The sequence below is a fragment of the Rattus norvegicus genome, chromosome 12 (assembly GCF_036323735.1).
Source record: "Rattus norvegicus strain BN/NHsdMcwi chromosome 12, GRCr8, whole genome shotgun sequence".
NCBI classification, from domain to species: Eukaryota; Metazoa; Chordata; class Mammalia; order Rodentia; family Muridae; genus Rattus; species Rattus norvegicus.
The window spans coordinates 20,436,232-20,456,345 of NC_086030.1; the positions used below are offsets into that span (position 1 = coordinate 20,436,232).

The window sequence follows — 20,114 nt, forward strand, 5'->3', positions numbered from 1 at the left end:
TGCCACACCCAGGATGCTTCTCCCTCTGTCTGGAGACCTCACCTGCTGGCTATCTGCAAATGCTTCAAGGCCTCCTTGTGGCTCCTCTCCAGAGGGTAATTTATTCTCTTTAGGGAGACGGGGTCTGTGTCTCTTTGTCTCCTGGGTTTTCTGTCACTCTAGTCCCGTCATGCAGACATGTGCTGCTGTGTGCCTCAGTTTCCCGGACTATCAAATGAGGATTAAATAAGAAAGTGTAGGTAGCATTCCATGCTTGATATTTGAGCACTCAAGAGTCGGTGGCAGGAGGATTGCTGCAAGTCTGAGGTCGACTGGATTACTAGAGAGATCTTTTCTCAAAGGCTTGGGACAGCACTACCATTAGTCTATTTTTGTCTTGATTTTGTTTTTTAGTTTTTTTTTTAAAGAATTGGTCTCAGATAGGCCAGGCTGCTCTCCTTAAACTAGGTATGTAGCTGAGGATGACCTCGAACTGCTGATCCTCCTGCCTCAACCTTCTGTGCCCTGAGATTAGAGGCACTCATCAGTACTCCTAGATTCTGTGGTGCTGGGGACACAATCCAGGGCTCTGCAGATGCTAGGTAAGCTCTCTACCAATTGAGACACATCCCCAGCCCCCATCGGTCTGTCTTGTGTAATTCCCATTCTGCAAGCTCCTGCTGTATGCCAGGCCTGGAGCCTGGCAGAAGGCCCAGAGGTGGAAATGCCACCTGTCACTACTCAGGCTCCAGTGGGCTTCAGGAGAAAGGTATTAGATCCGTCAAACAGTAAGCCTACAGTGCCACCGGCTTCATGACCTCCAAAGTGTGCATCGGGGTGGGTTGCATGTTCTGCCTCCTGATCCCAGGATGAGTTCTGCGATGGTGTGAGAGTCAGGTCCTGAGGGACAGGTGCCCCTGGCAGGCTATACAGTACAGCCTCAGCAGAGGGCCGCCAGGCGGAGTTGGCCAGGATTGCAAACGTTATCTCAGAAAGACAATGTGCAATTGAGCATCGTGACACAAATATGTGGTGGGACAAAATTGACCCCCTCTCCCCAGGAAGCAAGAGAAAGCATGCTCAACCCAACAGGAAGAGGCTAAGGTCCCAATGGCTTCCTCCCAATAGCCCTAACCACACTATAGCACTACCCTAGGGACTATGTCCTTAACACAGGGACCTTTGTGGGTCAGGGAACATTCCCGGGGTCAAATCATAGAGCAGCCAACACCCTGACTCTGGTATATTAGCAGGAGTAGGGATTGGAGGTGGGGCGTCCAAAGGTTGGAAGTCATAGAGCGTCCTCAGACTCTCAGGAGGCTTTGGAGAAGGCTTTCATTTCCCAGTTGGGTGTGGCCATTGGCTTCTAAACAGCTACTATTGCGTTTATAATGGAGAAAATGGAATTTGAACAGAAATGCTAGGGCCAGCAAAGAAGCTGACACCGGCTCTGGAAGGGAGCCTGTTGGAGATCAGGAGGGGTGTGGCCAGCTCCTGTCCTATCTCTTGAAGATGAGAGTATAGGACTTGGACACGTGTGAGGGTGGAGCCCTCCGGTCCTTTGAGCACCGGCATTTGCCTTTCGTAGGTAGGGCTAGCCTGAGCTACCCACGTCCTCAACTTCAACCCAACAGGCACGCTTGCGTGTGGGGTGGCCCATCCTTCCGCAGCACCGGTTCCCTGCGACCCCGCCCCAGGTGGACCCGGTGAGGCTGGGCTCTCGAAGAGGCCGCTCCCTGACCGCGCCGCTGGGGGCCGCCCGCGGGCCGCGCCGTCCCGAGCGCGCCGTGCGTTGCTCCCCGGTCCCCGCGCGCGCAGCTCCGTTCAGGGCGGCCCCGCGCGGCGACACGATCGGGGCCGGCGCGCGGGCTGAGCGGCGGCGATGGCGCAAGGCGGACGGCGGGCGCGCGGCGCGGGGCCCTAGCTGGGCGGGCGTGCTCGGGACGGCGCGGTGGCCGCGCAGCCATGGCCGGGGAGCGGCGCCGGGCGCTGCTGGAGCTGCTGACGCGTCCGGGGAACTCGCGCTGCGCTGACTGCGGAGCCCCGGGTAGGTGCGGGACGGGCGGAGGTGCGGGGTGCGGCCGGGTGGACAGGACTGCGTGGGGGCGCGGGGGATGGGGACGCGCCACGCGCTGGGTCCTAGCTGGGTTGGGGCGCGGCCCAGGTGCACCTGCCGGCGGCAGGGACTGGCAGTGGCCGGGCGCAGCATCCGGAGGGCACCTCGCGGGCTCCGCGCGACCTGTGCCGCCGCCTCCCCTCCCCCGCTGGGCTGCGTGTCACGCTGTCACCCGCAGCCGCCTCCCCATCCCAGCCTTGCGAAACCTTGGTGTCTCAGGGTATAAAAAAAAAGAGGAAATCATCAGGGGCTGTAGGCTTGCAGGGAAAGCGGCCAGTGAGCCCAGGGTGTTTACCAGGGAGCAGGGGGTCCACCTGGTTCCCAGCTACCTGGAGATGACGTCATGGCATCCCTGCCTGGGGCCGCTGTCTTGTACATACTCAAGGCTGGGGGAGGATGCAGAGCCTTGGGTGGCCTCTGTGAGGATAGGCTGGCCATGAACCTTGGGCTCTCTGTTCCTAGCTTCCCTGGGACCAGGACGGTGGGGGTCAGGAGGGAGCCACAGACACATCTGCCAGACATCTTCCAGACTTTGCCCCTTGGTTGCCCCTAATTTGGAAGGATTTGTAGGGACCAGAGCACAGGGGCTCAGGATTGACTGTGAAGAAAGGGTCGAGTTCTCCGAGCAGCTGGCAGGCTCCTGGAGCTGGCACTCCCAGCCTCATCCTGTCTGGGTATGCAGGTGGGGACAGGCCTGCGAGACATTTCGGGAATATTAAGGGGTGTCTAGCATGAGCCCCTCTGAACATACCAGGTATCAGTTCCTTGAGGTCATAACTCTGCCTTCCTGAGATGCAGGCTGAAAGCCTGCAGCCTGTAAATAGGACCTCCTCCCCGTCTCTCCCCCACATCCCCGCCTCTGGGCTGGAGTGGTAGCATGTGGCTGAGAATCTGCCAGTCAATAGTAAGTGCATGCCACCCCAGGGGCCCTGGTGTCCCTGGGAGGAGACATTGACCAAGCTTCAGTGGGAAGCTGGGCAAGATGAAGTAGTCCTTTCCTGGTCTCCAGAGGCCCTGCAGGGCCCTGCCATGGTGCAGTGGGGTGGTGGCTCCCTGGTTCTGCATGGTTCCCACCTCCCTCTCTCAGACCTGCCTTTCAACATGTTTGGGAAAGCCGGCTATGCCAGAGTCTCTGGAGTCCCTGGTAAGGAAGGCTGGTGGGTTGCTCAGTTTCCAAGCTTGACTTGGGGGGTGGGGTGGGGAACCTGGGGAGAGGAGCTGACCTGTCCTCATATTCCTTGACCACCAGCCTGGGAACAGCTTCCACTTTCCAGATACTCCTAGACCTCTTGGCCTGGCAGGAGGAAGAAGGGGCTTCTGGAACCCTCCATAGGAACCACCCTACACCATGTAGTGTCCTAGGAACCCTGAAGTCAGTCCCAGGTCACTGGCTGCCGCAGCTACTGCCCTCTCGGGGCCCAGCCCTTGCTGGCTGTAAGCCAAACCACCCATTTTCAGACTTGGCTTATAATAACAGCTTGCCTCTCCCCCTCCCCCACCCACGAGGCAGAAAAAGTATAAGGCTTGTTTCCATTTTATGAGCAGGAAAACTGAGGCCTCTACAGCTTGAACTCTCTTGGGCGTCCACAAGGCTGGAACTGGATTTTCTGACACCCACTCTGGGCCCCCACACACTGTCTATGCAAACCTCCCGTCTTTGCCTAGCTCCTGGGCTCAGCCATAGTGCCTGCCTCATGACTCCTGTGGCATGCCCACACAGCCTCCCCAACCCCATGCTTAGTAGGTAATTGGGTCTCCCCTGTGTTCTGCGACGCTGTTCTGGAGTCTCCTGTCTCGTGGTGGTCTTGTTGCGTTCTATGTCATCCTCTGGATTGGCTCATGGCTGTTCTTGACCACTCCCGTGGAATCAAGGGTACCCCTAGGGAATAGTGGCATCTTCCTGGACTGCAGGACATCGTGCCAGGCCCAGGTCACCCCTGGCCATCGGGGCAGCCTTGAGCAGTTCTCAGCAGCATCCATTGAACCTCTCTCCAGTCTGCATCCTGAACCTGGGGTCCATCCATCACCCGCCACAGATAGTTCTCACCCCAGATATTGTGGGCTACTGACCGGGCCTGGCCTTTCCCGTGAAGACTCCATTGGAGTCTTTGCCCTGTCAAGGGCTGTGTCTAGCTCACCCTCAGCTACTGTGGGAGGCTGACAGGGCATAGCTCATTCTCTTTCAAGACTCTGTTGGCACCTCTGTCCTGCCAAAGGTTGTAGGAGAGGGAGGGAGCTCTGTGCATCCATGAAGGTGGCAGGTTCTCTCTGCAAGCATCGGCCATCGAACGGCCTGGAAGATTTTAGAATCACTCATTCTTGCTTTGATGCTGGTCCAACCTGCACTCCCAGGAGCCCTGACCTGCATCTCTGGAGGGGTGAAGGAGAGGAAGGAAGTGTGTGCTCCTAACTAGGTAGGGCTGGAGTGGCTGATTGACACTACCCAAGCTTGTCCCTTGGTCCCTGTGTATGTGTTTTAGAGAGGAGGTATCCAAGGCTGAGATGTGGGTCTGGCACACCATCCTGTGTCTAAAGCAGTAGCTGGAGAGTTTGTTTTTGTTTCATTTGTTTCCTTTTCCCTGTAGTACTGCAGATAGAACCCAGGGCCCTGGGTATACTAGGCAGGAGCTCTACCATCATAGCATACCTTTAGCTCCTCACTGGGGGGAAGTTAGGCAGATGCTCTATCCTAGCTCCTCCCTGGGGCACTCTAAGAAAGGGATCTGTCACTAACTTGCCTGCATAACTCTTCTTTAAGCTTTCTGTTTTGAGACTGTCCTTGTGCTTTATAGCCTAACTGCCCAGGCTTGAATTTGCCATCTTCCTGTCTCATTTTCCCAAGTAGGTGAGACTATAGGCGTGCACCACCGGGCCTACTTGGTGTGTGTGCGTGTGCGTGTGCATGTGTGTGTGTGCGTGCGTGTGTGTGTGTATGTGTGTGTGTGTGCGTGTGCATCGTTTACAGTTATAAGCTTCCAGATGTGTGCTGGGAATTGAACCCAGGCCCTCTGGAAGAGCAGCCAGTGCTCTTAAACACTGAGCCATCGCTCCAACTCCCATCCTAACTATTTTTAACCTGCAGTTTGGAGACATTAAACATACTCACGATTGTGTGCCACTGCCACCAGCATCCACTGCCGAGACGCCCTCATCTTCCCCAGCCCAACCCCTTTCACACATTAAGCACTATCTGTCGCCCCCACTTCGCTATTCCCGAGACCCGCCATTCTACTTGATATCTCAAGGGATCTGACCCTGCAGGAGCCTTCTCTGGATAGACTCACGCGACATTTGTCTGGTAGGGGTATGACTTGATTCACTTGTGATGGCGAGGCTCCGTCCGCCATGTTGGAGCAGGTGTGGCTCTTTGAGAGCAGAGCGGTATTCTACACTGAGGTGTCCACACTGTGCTCAGCCATTCACCTGTGTGGGACAACATTGGTTGATTAAGCTCCACTGCCCCTGGATGGGACAGTGCTGGGGGCCAGTCTGAAGTCAGGGTTGAGAATTGGAGGAACTGGTCAGCCTCAGCTCTGACCAGTCTCTCTTCTATCTAAACCAGTGGCTCTCAACCTGTGGGTCGCGACCCCTTTGTGGGCTGCATATCAAATACTTACATGATAATTCATAACTCTAGCAAAATTACAGTTGTAAAGTAGCAATGAAATAATTTATGGTTTGGGGGTCACCACAACATGAGGGTCATGCCATTAGGACCTAAACAGTGTCCCCCTGCCCTCCATCCCTGAAGTATACTATTGTGCCTGCTGGCTGGGGTTTCCCCAGAGTGGAGCCCTTGCGTTCCTGGGCCAGCCACAAGACCCAGAAGCTCTTCTCTCAGCATGCAGGCACCATGACCCCGTCTACATGCATCTTAAATGTGCATGGCACAGCCTCGAACCCAGGTCCCTGATCCTTAGACCACTGACAACTTTAGACTTAGTGTCGTTTCTTGGTACCAGGCAGGAGAGTCATCCGAGGGTGGCAGAGGGTGGCCGGGTGCAGCGTGGCTTGAAGGTGTAAGAAGTGTGGCTATGGGGTTGGGGATTTAGCTCAGTGGTAGAGCGCTTGCCTAGCAAGCGCAAGGCCCTGGGTTCGGTCCCCAGCTCCGAAAAAAAGAGTAGAAAAAAAAAAAAAAGAAGTGTGGCTATGGATGTGGAAGGCACATGCTGTTTGCAGCAGGAGAAGGAGCTGAACCTTTCTGGGATGGAGCCTTTGTTCAGTTCTCCCCACCCGCACCCCCAGCTCCAAGCACATGTATATCGTGCAGGCTGGGGAAACCGAGGCAGTCAGGGTCTTCACACAGAAGCCAGCAGAAGGTCCTGTGGGTGGAGTTGACAGCGGGAGCTTGCTAGTGGTGGATGGCTACTGCCACACAGGTGGTGGGGGCAGGGGGAGCCAACACCCTGATATTACCCCACAGTGTCCTACTGAAACTAGGAAGGAATGCTGCCACTGGGCTAGCTGGTTTAGAGATGCAGAAGAACAAGAAAAAGGCAAGTCGGATGCATAGAAGGCTCTGGAACAAAATGTCAGAGGTGTAGGATGGTCAGACTTTAACTGCCAGTTGCACTGCATCTTTTTTTCTTTTTAATAACTCTTATTATTTCGTATGTGCATGAGTGTGCGTGCAGCACACACGTAGAGGTCAGAGGACAACTTGCAAGAGTCGGCCGTCTGTTTTCTACATGTGGGTCACAGGGATCAAGTTCGGATCAAGTTTGTCAGCAGACAGCGTTACCTTGGGGCCGCCTTACCCGCCTCGTGGTTATTATTTATTCATAGACAAGGTCTCATGTAGCTCAGGCTGGCTTGGAACTCACTATGTAGCTAAGGATGGTCTTGAACTTCTCACCCTCCTGCCTGTACTGCCCTCCCGACTGCTGGCATTGCAGGCCTGAACCTTGTTTCATGCATTGCTGGAGACGAAGCCAACGGCATTGTGCATGTTAGGTAAGCCCTAGACCAACTGTGCTGTGGCCTCAGGCCTGTTCTAGTTTTTTTTAGACAGGGTCTCACTGTGCATCCTGGCTGGCCTTCAGCTTGCTTCTGTCTCCTGAGTGCTGGGATGACGGGCCTGCGCCACCACGCCCAGCTTTTAAAGGTGGTATTTGAAGGGTTGCCCCGTGCAGCACTAATTCGTGGTCCTGGGAGTACCCTACCTATAGGGAGGACCAGAGAGGGGCTCCCAGAGGGTGCTGACTTGAGCATTACCAGGCTCGAAGAGGACTCCAGGGGCTTGAACTTGGGATCAAGAAATGATGCTCACAGGAAGGGCACAGATTGTAAGAGAGATGGACGGGGCACAAACTGACCCAGAGTGTCCGCTACGTGGTTTGTAGCTGGTGCCGGAGGCCGATAACTCTAAATACTTGAGAAGCTGAGGCAAGAGGAGCACAGATTCAACCCCAAGCAGCAAGGCTACAAGAACAAGCTCATCGCTAACCTAAACAAGTCCAAATAAGGAAAGCGAGGGAGGGCTGGAGTTTAGCCATGAGTTCTGTTCTGTATTCGGAACTCTGTGAGTCTGAGAAACCAGAGAGCTTATGTATGTGTGAGGGGACTCCACAACCACTGCGGGGCTTGGCTTTATCTGTCGCAGTGGGAGCCAGGAAGCACAGCGACCAGGAAGTGTCCCGGCTTTTGACTGTGTAGAAGGGTCACCTGCTGATGTTGGAGACAGGGTGGCTCTAAGGAACCAAGTACGGTGGGATATGTCTGCATCCCAGCACTCAGGATGAAGGATTGCTGTGTTTGAGGCCAGTGTGAGTTACAAAACGAGACCTTGTCTTCAAAAATAAGACCACTGGGAGGCAGAGTCAAATAGATCCCTGTGAGTTTGAGGCCAACTTGGTCTACAGAGTGAGTTCCAGGACACCTAGAGCTACACAGTGAGACCCTGTCTTGAGGATAAATAAATAAGTAAATAAATACACCCCCCCAGCCCCAATCAATAAATAATCTGAAAGTGCCTGGGCTGGATGGGATTGGAGGGCAGAGCTGCCACTCAGAACATGGGGCAGGTGTTGGGATGCGTGGGTGTGCCTCTGAGGAGAGGCAGAACTGGAGCGCATCAGCATGTAGATGCTTCTTTCTCCTTTTTAAAAACCGTCCCAGCGCAATCCGCATATGGTAAAACTGACCGACTACACAAAGACACAGTGGTGTCTAAAACCCAATTTCTTACGACATCATCACTTCCAGCCATGAGTCCATGAGCCCAGCTGAGGTGCAGAGCAGGGAGCCCAGGCACCTGTGGCAGTGGGGACCTGGAGAGGGAGGAGTGTCAGGGAGGGGATTTGTTTGGGGGAGAGGGGCTAGCACAGTGTCCTCATCTGAATGGGAGGGGAGGCGCAAGGGCAGGGTGGGGTGGGCTTTCCACTTGTGGGTAGGAGCTTTGCCTTGAGGACAGTCTGTGGCCCTCTGGCATCTAGGGCCCTGAAGCTGACTGCAAACTCTATAGAAGTACAGCGTTGCGGGTGGGACTCTCAGCCATCTCTCTCCTGATGCTCTCATTCTAGTGGGGTAGGAAAAAAGTCCTCTAGTGGTCCGTCAGGAAAAAAGACCCCCCCCCCCATGCAGGTGGATTGCTGGGAGCAGCTATGTGGCACTCCAGAGAACCTTGTATTCTACTTCTCTCGGAGGCCTCCTACCCTCCAGCTTGAAGCTGCCCGCCTGCCTCTAGCCTGGGTAGCAAGCAGGCCATCTGGCCACCATCTCAGCTATGCATCAGGCTTTGCACGAGCAAAGGTCTCTAAAGCTGAGCCACAGGGCTCTGCCGGAGCCACAGGGCTCTGCCGGAGCCGCATTCCACTGATAGGGTCCACTGCTCCACTCCTCCCATGCCTAGACCTTGGCCAAGGGGGACACACCTGCCTGACCTGGCTCAGCCCCAGAACACGCCTGACCTGCTCAGGTGCCTGAAAACTGCTCCCGGAAGGAAGCACCGAGGGGCTGAGTCACCTTGAAAGGACCCAGGAGAGGCAGGGCACGGGGAGGGTGTGTGGCCTTGGGCAGTCAGAGTGGTTGCCCCAGCTGGAGTGAGAACTGAGCAACCAGGGTATTGGTGGGTGCTGAGAACTTAGTTTCTCATCTGTGATCTCTGGTTCACAGTTCCACATCCCTGAACACTCGTTTTCTTTTTTTAAAGATTTATTCATGTATTATATATAATTACACTATAGCTGTCTTCAGATGCACCAGAAGAGGGCACCGGATCTCTTTACAGATGGTTGTGAGCCACCATGTGGTTGCTGGGAATTGAACTCGTGACCTCTGGAAGAGCAGTCGGGTGCATCTGGATGGAGCCACTTGGGTATGAGGGGGCCCTGGCAGGTATGAGGGGGTCCTGGCCAGCTCTCCTGGTACCTAGCCAGGTTTGGTCTGTTTGTTCTAAGATTTATTTATTTTACTTATGTGAGTACACTGTAGCTCTCTTCAGACACACCCGAAGAGGACATTGAATTCCATTACAGATGGTTGTGAGCCACCATGTGGTTGTGGGGAATTGAACTCAGGACCTCTAGAAGAGCAGTCAGTGCTTTTAACCATTGAGCCATCTCTCCAGCCCCTGTGTGCAGGTTTTAACTTGACCCCTCTTCTAATCACAGGCCTACCCTGGCCTGAGGACTGAGGCACCCATTGAGAATCTCTGAGTCTTTTGCTCTGGTGGTCAGGGAGGTGTCAGACAGTGAGTGAGGAAGGCACAGGTAGTTGGGACATGGTTAGTTGAGAGTTGACTTGGTAAGCACATTCAGTCATTCAGGAGCCACCCTGCGGTGCTGTTGCATTCCGAGCTGGGCTGGGCGCTATCTGGCTGGAGTACACTTCTGTATTGGTGACTTCCAGGACTTTGTTGCCCAGAGTCATCCACAATGGTGTCAGGGCCTTTTAAATCATGGCCTCAGGCAGGGGAGATGGCTTGATGGGTAAGAGTGCTTACCGATTAAACACGAGGATCTGGGTTCAAATCCCCAGCACCTGTCCATGTACAAAGCTGAGCATGTCTTTGTGTACTTGGAACCCCAGTTTGGTGTGTGTGTGTGTGAATGGGGGCCAGAAACAAGAAGAGCACTGGGGGTTGTTGGCCGATAGTCTTAGCTCTAGTTTTAGTGAGAGACCCTGTCTTCAGGGAATAAGGCAGAATCAAGCAGGACCCCTCAATGTCCTCCTCTGGCCTCTGCATAAGTACACACACACACACACACACACACACACACACACACCACACACACCATACACACACACATCACACATATACCACACACACACACACACACCACACACACACACCAGACACACACACACATACCATACACACACACATCACACATATACCACACACACACACAAACGCACACATACACACACACAGACATAGACACCATCGGATACAGAGAGACAGACATGCAGACAGAGAGACAGATGCAAAGACACACACACACACAAACACCTGAAATCTCACCATTTCAAGTCAAGAGCATTGTGAGTTCAAGTCCAGTTTGGGCTACACAGTGGGACCCTGTCTCAAAACTAACACAACCACTAGCTTCAGTGGGAATGCTTCCGAGACCCTGTAGTGGCTCTGCGGGGCTTAGAAAGAGCCAGGGACTCCAGCCTGGGCGGTGTTTTAGCCTTCCACAGCAGTTTATAAGGCAAAGCATGTCTGGCGCAGAGCTCAGGGCAGGCCCACTGTGTGCCGACCTCGCCGGCCTGACTGGCTCCAGGCTAACCTGTTTACCTATCAGGTTTCCCTTGGGCGGAACCGTTGCAAGTCCTATAGTACAAGGTCTGTGCTGAGGGGATTTCAGATCGGGGTGAAGCAGGAGGCCACACCTGCTGTCCTGGGCTTGGCCTTGCTCTGTCCTTTGTCACTGCACCCCACACCTCCTAACCAGGACAACCTATCTTCACAGCTAGAGCTTAGGCTCTTCCTCCAGGAAGGCCTCCTGGCTTCCTTCCCATGCCTGCCTCCCCCTGCTGGCTCCTGGCCACACCACAGCTACCCTTCTGGGACCTCTCCTTATTGTAAATAAATGTGGTTTTCTGAGATGGAGGCCTGTCTGGGCTTAGGCTTTCCCAGCAGGGACCCTAAGCGTGACTCTAAATCCTGGCACCGAGTAACACTGGGGCGCAGCTCTTCCTTCTACCTTCTTTCTCCCACTTCCCACCAGACTCCAGAGAGCCAGGAGTTCAGGGTAGGTTAGCGTGGCCACCTGTGGGCACTGGAGAGAGACTGGTGTTTTTGTACTGGGCTGGACCCTGCCTGCCAGAAGCTTAAGGCTTGCCTAACGGGAAGGTAGGGAGTGGACATGGCTAGGCTGCAGCCCCAGCCGGGTCTGGCCTGTAGCCAGTCATGGGCCCTGCCACCTTCCATTCCAAGCCTGGGGTTTCAGAAGCACCAGAAGATCCTGGCCTGACTCTCTAAGGTGACAAGAATTCAGAGATTCAGGGTTAACCAGCTCTCTGCCATCCATCTGCTCTTGTCAGAACTGAAATAGGAATTTTGCCTCTTGCCAGGTGCTGCTGGCCTTTACTGGCCCCTGTGAGGTCATGGCTGAGAGGAAATATTTCCAGGTAACCAGGCCAAAGGACTTAGTTAAGGAATTGCTTCTACCCCAGGGTCTCTGTCCTCTTTCCCCCATTCCTATAGGATCAGCCGCAGGAACCAGGAAGGTGACCCAAGGGCAGAGTTGGGTCCTGGAAGACAGTTTCTGACAGTCAAGTCCAAGATCTACCTCAGTGTGACCCCAGGCAGGTGTCTAACCCTATCTGAGGTATATTTGCTTTATTCGTTGTGAACCACAAGCAGGATTTCACTTTAAAAGGCTACGACGGGTCTGGGGAGATGGTTCAGTTGGTGAAGTTCTTACTGTACAGGCAGGAGGACCTGACTTCAGATCCCAGAATCCAAGTAAAATAGCAGGTGTGGGTCTCTGAGTCCTGCTGACCAGCTAACTGGGTTGGTGGGCCCCATATTCAATGAGAGACCCTGTCTCAATATGGTGGAGTGATTGAGGAAGACACCTGGCATCATCTTTTGGTCTCTCCATGCACATACATACACATGCACAAACATGTGTACAGGCATGTAACATACATACATACATACATACATACATACATACACAAACTTGTACACAGGTATATACCATACACACATCTACACACATGCCTGCACACATGAGTACACACAGAGGTCACATGGAGATGGAGTGAGGCCACGTGGCTCAGTGTTGGACTCCAGTGAATACCTATCATATGTGGTGGAGGAGGGACTAGGAGTAGGCTGAGGAGGAGGAGGGTGTCGGCTCTGTCTGAAGGACTTGCAGATGCTGTATTGGAGCAGTCTGGGTCTCCAGGCAAGCTGCACACGTCCTACTGGTCACACCAGTAGTACTTCCTCCAAGAAAGCCTATGGCTTGACCCCAGGGCCAGCATCTGGACAAGTTGGCTTCCCTGGGCTGGAGGTGAGGAATGAGGGAAGCTATGTGTTCCTGCAGCCCCCATGGGGAGCCCTTGCCAAGACGAGACGTAACACACTACAGTGAATCTGTCCAGCTGGAGGAAGTGACTACGGTCACAGTTCAGCTCCTGATCGTTTATGACCTTTGGACACCTCAGGGGCTGGGGAGATGACTCAGTTAAGCCCATGAGGTGGGAGCATGTGGACCTGATTTGGGTCCCCAGAAACCATAGGAAAAAACCAGGAGTGAGCTGGGCCATGGCAGAATACATCTTTAATCCCAGCACTTAGGAGGCAGAGGCAAGTAGAACTCTGTGAGTTCGAGGCCAGCCCGGTCTATACAGAGTTCCAGGACAGCCAAGGCTACATAGGGAAAACTGTCTTGAAAAAAGCAAAAGGAGAAAGAAAACCAAGCCAGGAGTGGTAGCATGTTCTCATAATCTCACCACTGTGGAGGGGGAGACAGGAGGATTCCCTTGTCTTCCCTGGCTGTCCAGCCTAGCTGCTTACAGGTCAAGTGAGACACTCTGTCTTTAAAAAAAAAAATCAGGGGGTTGGAGATTTAGCTCAGTGGTAGAGCGCTTGCCTAGGAAGCTCAAGGTCCTGGGTTCGGTCCCCAGCTCCGAAAAAAAAAAAAAAGAACCAAAAAAAAAAAAAAATCCAGACTGGGTGGTGATGGTGTATGGCTTTTAATCCAGCATTTTGGAGGCAGAGGCAGGTGGATTTCTGTGAGCCTGATTTTAGGACAGACAGGGCCATACAGAGAAACCCTGTCTGGAAAAACCAAAAATACAGTAAAATAGAGGTGGAAGCAGGATGTGGTGCCACACACCTTTAATACCAGTGCTTGAGGGGCAGAGGCACTCTGAGTTTGAGACCAGCCTGGGCTACATAGGGAGACCCTGGCTCAAAAGCCCAAACCAAGGTGGATGGGGCCTGAGGAGGACTCCTTGGGTTATCCTCTGGCCTCCACACACACACATGTACACATTGGAACATACAGGCAGGCAGGCAGGCAGACAGAAGGCAGGCAGGCAGGCAGACAGACAGCAGGCAGGCAGCAGGCAGGGAGGCAGGAATCAGGCAGGCAGACAGCAGGCAGGCAGGGAGGCAGGCAGACACACACACACACACACACACACACACACACGTACACATATGAACAGGCAGGCAGGCAGACAGGCAGGCACACACAGCAGGCAGGCACACACAGCAGGCAGGCACACACAGCAGGCAGGCACACACACAGGCATGCACACACACACACACACACACACACACACACACACACACACACACACACACACACACACACGCTCTGGGTCCTTTGCAGCTCTGAAACGGAAGGGGCTTCCTGTAGCCCCCAGAACCTTTAGGCAAGCATCTGCCACTTTGCCTATTTTTGTCCTCTGTTCTTTGCTGTGACGCTTAGCTCCAGCCAGTCTTTCATCAGATCAGTCTCCTGTGGGCGTGGCTGCCCTTTCACCTTTCCTCCTCTGGACAGGAGTTTTCGAAGAGCCAGCAGATCTTTTTCATTTCATCAAGATAACTATTTCCCCCTCCCCCAAGTCTGCTTTTAGTAATGTGTCTTTTGCTGTTATTTTGAGACTGCGATTTAATTACATCTCTCTCCCTTGCCCCTTTCCTCCCTTCAATCCTAGCACCCGGGAGGCAGAGGCAGGTGGATCTCTATGGGTTTGAGGCCAGCCTGTCTACAGATAGAGTTTCAGGACAGCCTGGGCTGCAGAGAGAAACCGTGTCTTGAAAAACAAACAAAACAAACCCCATATTTTTCTAGACCAAAGTTACAGAGACTCCTCCTCCCCCTACCCCACTTCCCCTAGGCGAGTTCAGTGAGCTTTCAGGAAAGCATGGTGACATGTGTTGGAATTCCCAGCACCAATGTAAACAGCCAGGCATACCGCATGCATGTCTGTCCCCCTGTCACTGAGACAGTGGTGGGGAGACAGGAGAATCCCTGAGGCTTTCTGGCTGCTATCGGAGCTCCAGGTTCAGCGAGGGACCCCGTGTCAAGGGAATAAGGGATAAAGTGACAGAGAGGAGACCCGATGTCATGCTGTGGCCTCCTCACAGGGGAATGTTCATCTGCATGCGCACAGACACCTACACACTCAGTAAACAGCTCTTTGACTACCCCTGAGTCACCGCCGTGTTCTTGCTCTAGATGTCCTACGATGTTATCACCCCATGCTGGGCTCCATTTGCAGTGATTTTTCTGCAGAGTGCCATCACAGCAGAGGATTTTCGCAGGTGCCTTCTCATCCGAGCAGCCTCATTCTACCTTCTTGGTTGATTCATTGGTTCTATCTTGGTTAGCTCTCAGATGCCACCATAGGGCTGGTTTGCTTTGGGATTCCGCTCTGTTCATCTGTTTCTATCACCGATGCCATGCTGTTCTGAGGATCGTAGCTCAAAAATAAGTTCTGAAAACAAAATGCTGTTTGGTTCTGTCTTGGTGTCTTTTCTAGGTTGTCTTGATGAGTCAATATTATTTATCTATCTATCTATTTATTTGTTTGTTTGTTTGCAGTATGTATGAGGTACATTTATGCGTGTGGATGAGGATACTTACATGCCGCAGCATGCATATAGAGGTCAAGGGACAACCTCTGGTGTCCCTCCTCCTCTTTGCCCTTGTTTGTGGCAGTTCTCTTTGTCATTCGTCTAAGTGCACAGTAGGCACCTGACCCATATGATTCAGAGGGGTTCTCCTGGCTCTGTGTCCCCCACAGAAGCATAGGGAACACAGACGTTCACGTTATGCAAATGGATTTTGTGTGTGTCCTGGGGATCTACACGTAGGCCCTCCATCTTTCCAGCGTTTAAGCCCCTGAGCCATGCCTCAGCTCTGAGTCTCTGCCCTTTGAGCTCACCCATGAATTCTAGGCTCCTGTGAAATTTTACTTAGTAGGGATTCTTGTTGGGGATTTGGTGTGGATTACAGTGAGCCCATAGATTAACTTGCCAAGAGTTTATGGGTTGATAGCCTTGCCTTTTCTAACCCAGACAAGGCTTCCTTCCACACTAGGGATCTTTAATTTTTTTCAAGTGTATTTTATGTCTGTGAGCACACTGTCGCTGTCTTCAGACACACCAGAAGAGGGCATCAGATCTCATGACAGATGGGTGTGAGATCCTTCTGCCTCTGCCTCTCTGAGGGATTAAAAGCGTATGCCCCAACAGCTAACAGAATGGCATTTAAGAAATATTCACTTGATTTCTATTTATGGGTGTGGCTGTTTGCCTGAACGTATGTATGAGCGTCGGGGTGCTACGTTTTTTTTCAAATGCTATTTCTGCATCAACATGATTCAATGGTCTTTCTTTTTCTTTCTTATATTTTTGTTTTTGCTTTTGTTTTTTTTGTTTGTTTGTTTTTAAAGATTTATTTATTTTATGCGTAAGAGTACACTGTAGCTGTCTTCAGACACACCAGAAGAGGGCATCAGATTCCATTACAGATGGTTGTGAGCCACCATGTGGTTGCTGGGAATTGAACTCAGGACCTCTGGGAGGGGAGTCAGTGCTCTAACTGCTGAGCCATCTCTCTAGCCCCAGTTTTTTGAGACAGGACTTCTCTTTGTAGCCCTGGCTGTCCTGGAACTTGCTCTGTAGACCAGACTGGCCTCAAACTCACAGAGATCCATACCTATCTCTTCCTCCTGAGTTCTGGGATTAAAGATGTGTGCCACCACTGCTGGGCTACCCCCGCTTGATTTTTCAAGTGTTAAACCAGCTGTTGTATACGGATTGTAATTCAATAATACACTCTGTTTACCTTATCATTGGATACTGTCTCAGGCATCTGTGTGGCCGTGACCAAATGCTCAAGAGAAACATCTTAAAGCAACAGAGCTCTGGGTTTCAGAAAGGTCTGTCCATCCTGCTGGGGAGGAAGTGGAGGAGCAGAACAGCTCACATCAGGATGAGCAGGAAACAGAGGAAAGAGGTGGATATCAGAAGGGGCCAGAGTGAGATATGTCCCCAAGGCCACACCCTGAGTCACTTGCTTCCTCTAACCAAGACTCTATTTCCTGCTCTTTACCACCTTTAAGGCTGTCTTGTTATGACTAGATCAAGGAATTAATAAGTAATAATCATCTGCCTGGATCAGAACCCTCAGGATCTTAACAGTGCTAACATAGGCACACACACACCAAAGTGGGCCTTGGCAGTAACAAACTCAAGTTGAAAATCAAAATTAGGGGTTGGGGATTTAGCTCAGTGGTAGAGTGCTTGCCTAGCAAGCACAAGGCCCTGGGTTCGGTCCCCAGCTCCGAAAAAAAGAAAAAAAATTAACTACCACCTGTATATATAGGCGTGAGGACCCAAGTTTGAATACCCAGGAACCATGTGAATGCCTGATGCTTTGGTGAAACAGAACTCCGTCCTCCAGCCTTGAGCTGCCCACGCTTGCTACCTTTGGCCCACTCAGGGCCACAGTCCAGCCATCAGATCGGAATTCCAGTTATGAATCATCACTTGGAAGGGCCATATTCTACCAACAGGATTCACGGTTCCCTCCTTCCAGAGAGAGGAATATCTGCAGAACTAGATGGCCAGGCAGTCTCACTGGAAAGGCCAGCTCCAGGTTCAGCAAGGCATCCTGTGTTAAAAGCCAAGGTGGAGACCCTTCAAGGGAGACACCGATGTCAGCCCTTGCTTCCTCACGTGCATACAAACCACACACAAATGAAATGAAATATACCAACAATTGCAAGTATGACCACCACAGATAAAGCATCTCTTCACGGGCATGTCTATCTCCCTTAGGTGAGAATCCAGGAGGGAAATGGCAGGTTCGTACAGGAGATGTCCATTCAGCTACACCAGGAGTTGCTGGTGACTCTAGTGGTGCATGCCTGCAATCAGTTATTTGGGAGAATCAGGAGTTCAAGGCCAGCTCCAGCTAAACAGCAACTTTGAAGCCAGCTTGAGTTATAGGAGGCCTGTTTTGTTTTGTTTTGTTTTGTTTAAGAAAAAAGGAAAGAAGAAAAGAATTGCCAAACTGATTTCAAGGCAACTGGAAAATTTATATTCCTATCCACAACCCATAAGCATCTCAGATAGTTTGCATCCTTGTCAACTCTTGGGCACATCTGTTTTTCAAGGGATTAGACGTTCTGGCTTGGCAAGATGGTTCAGTGGGTAGAGTCACTTGTTGCCAAACCTGAAGGTTTGAGTTTAATTTCCCAGGGCCTGCACTGTGGGAGGAGAGAATTGACGCCCCACAAGCTGTCCTCTGACCTCCACACACTCACATGCACATAAATATATACACAAGTAAATAGATGAGCGCTAGAGAGTTAGCTCAACAATTAAGGGCACTTGCTGCTCTTTTTGGAGACCCAGATTTGATTCCTAGGACTCACATGACAGGTCACAACCATCTGTAACTCCAGTTCCAGGATCTGACATCCTTTTCTGGCCTCCTTGGGTAGCAGGCGCACATGTGTATGTAGTACACATGCACGCAGGCCAAACACTCATACACAGAAGATTGTTAACATTTAAAAAATGAATGTAATTAAAAACAATTTTTTAAAAGAGATTCTTAACTGGTGCAGGATTGCGCAGGTCTGTAATTGCAGCATCTTGGGAGGCCGAGGTCAGAGAGTCAAAAGTTCAGGGTCTTCCTGGGTTACAGAATGAGTTCAAGTCCATCCGCAGTAAGTTAGTAAGACTTTGTTTCAAATAAAAAGTAGGGTTGGGGATTTAGCTCAGTGGTAGAGCGCTTGCCTAGCAAGCACAAGGCCCTGGGTTCGGTCCCCAGCTCCGAAAAAAAAAAAAAAAAGTAAAGAGAGCTGTGGATGTGGCTCAGTGGTAGAGCCCCTGCCTAGAATCCCCCAGTGAGGGGCTGGGGTGTAGCTCAGTGGTAGAGCCCCGTCTAGAATCCCCCAGTAAGGGGCTGGGGCGTGGCTCAGTGGTAGAGCCCCTGCCTAGAATCCCCCAGTGAGGGGCTGGGGGCGTGGCTCAGTGGTAGAGCCCCTGCCTAGAATCCCCCAGTGAGGGGCTGGGGGTGTGGCTCAGTGGTAGAGCCCCTGCCTAGAATCCCCCAGTGAGGGGCTGGGGTGTGGCTCAGTGGTAGAGCCCCTGCCTAGAATCCCCCAGTGAGGGGCTGGGGGTGTGGCTCAGTGGTTTAGCTCTTGCATAGAATCTCCTAGTGCAGTGGTTCTCAATGTTCTTAATGCTATAACCCTTTACCACAGTTCCTCATGTTGTGGTAACTACCCAAGTATAAAATTATTTTGTTGCTACTCCATAACTTTAATTTTGCTGTGGGTATAAATAACAAATATCTGATATGCAAAAACATCTGATAAGTGACCCTGTTTGGCCCCTAAAGGGGTCATGACCCACAGGTTGAGAACTGCTGCTCTAGAGAGTGGCTAGGTTGTGGCTCAGTGGTAGAGCTCTTGCCCAGTGTGCTCAGTCCCATCCCCCAACCCCATGCCATGGCCCTCCACTGGACTCTATGTCTATCCTCCTGACCTCGGACTGAGCTTTCCTCATGGGCATGCTCTGGAGTACTAGCTGAGCTTCCCTGACCTCTGCCCTTCCCTTCTAGATCCTGACTGGGCGTCCTACACCCTGGGTGTGTTCATCTGTTTGAGCTGCTCTGGGATCCACCGGAACATCCCCCAGGTCAGCAAGGTGAAGTCAGTTCGTCTGGATGCCTGGGATGAGACCCAAGTTGAGGTATGAGTCAGGAGAGGGGTACTGGGTGGAGTGAGGGGCGTGGGTGACCCTGTGTCCATATCCGGAAATGACCCTAGCTCCTTCATCTCCTGTAATGGGTGCCTTCAGGGTCTGGGTGGACATAGGCTGTGGCATAGAGCCTAAGCTTGAACAAAGGAGACTTGGGCTAGCTGAAACAGACAGTTTCATTGCTGGTTCTTTTGAAGAGCCATGTGGTAACAAATATCAAAGCACTTGTCCATCTGTCTATCCATATCCATCCATCCATCCATCCGTCCGCCCACCCACCCATCCATCCATTCATCCATCCATCCATCCATCCATCCATCCATCCATCCATTCACCCACCTACCCATCCATCAATCCATCAACCCATCCATCTATCCATCCACCCACCCATCCATCCATCTATCCATCCATCCATCCATCCATCCATCTATCCATCCATCCATCCATCCACCCACCCACCCATCCACCATCTATCCATCCATCCACCCACCCATCCATCCATCCACCCACTCACCATTCATCTAGCCAACCAACCTGTCATTCATCCACTCATGTATTCATCCACTTATCCATCCGTCCACCCGTCCATCCATCTACTCATCCACGTATCTCTTTATCCTTACATCACCTATCCCTCTATTCCTCCTCCCACCCAGCTATATATTCACCCATATCCATCTACCCTCCCAGCCACTCACTCATCAGCTGTCCATCCATTCATCCAGACAAGCAACCATGCATCCATCCCCATCTCTCTACACATGCATCCATGCATCCACCCACACCTACATCTACCCATTTGTCTCACAGAAGCATATGGGCACT

At 52.2% G+C, this 20,114-nt stretch overlaps 1 protein-coding gene across 2 annotated transcripts in view; it reads left to right on the plus strand.

Moving 5' to 3' along the window:
• The first annotated feature begins 1,859 nt into the window (after window positions 1-1,859).
• The window catches only part of Adap1 (ArfGAP with dual PH domains 1), a 51,871-nt gene continuing 33,616 nt past the window's right edge, over window positions 1,860-20,114 (plus strand). Inside the window, 2 exon segments of one of the 2 annotated variants that reach the window (NM_133567.2) lie at window positions 1,860-2,026; window positions 19,150-19,280. In NM_133567.2, coding sequence (NP_598251.1) covers window positions 1,945-2,026; window positions 19,150-19,280 — 213 coding nt within the window. In that variant the 5' untranslated portion in view covers window positions 1,860-1,944. 2 annotated transcript variants of the gene reach the window in all.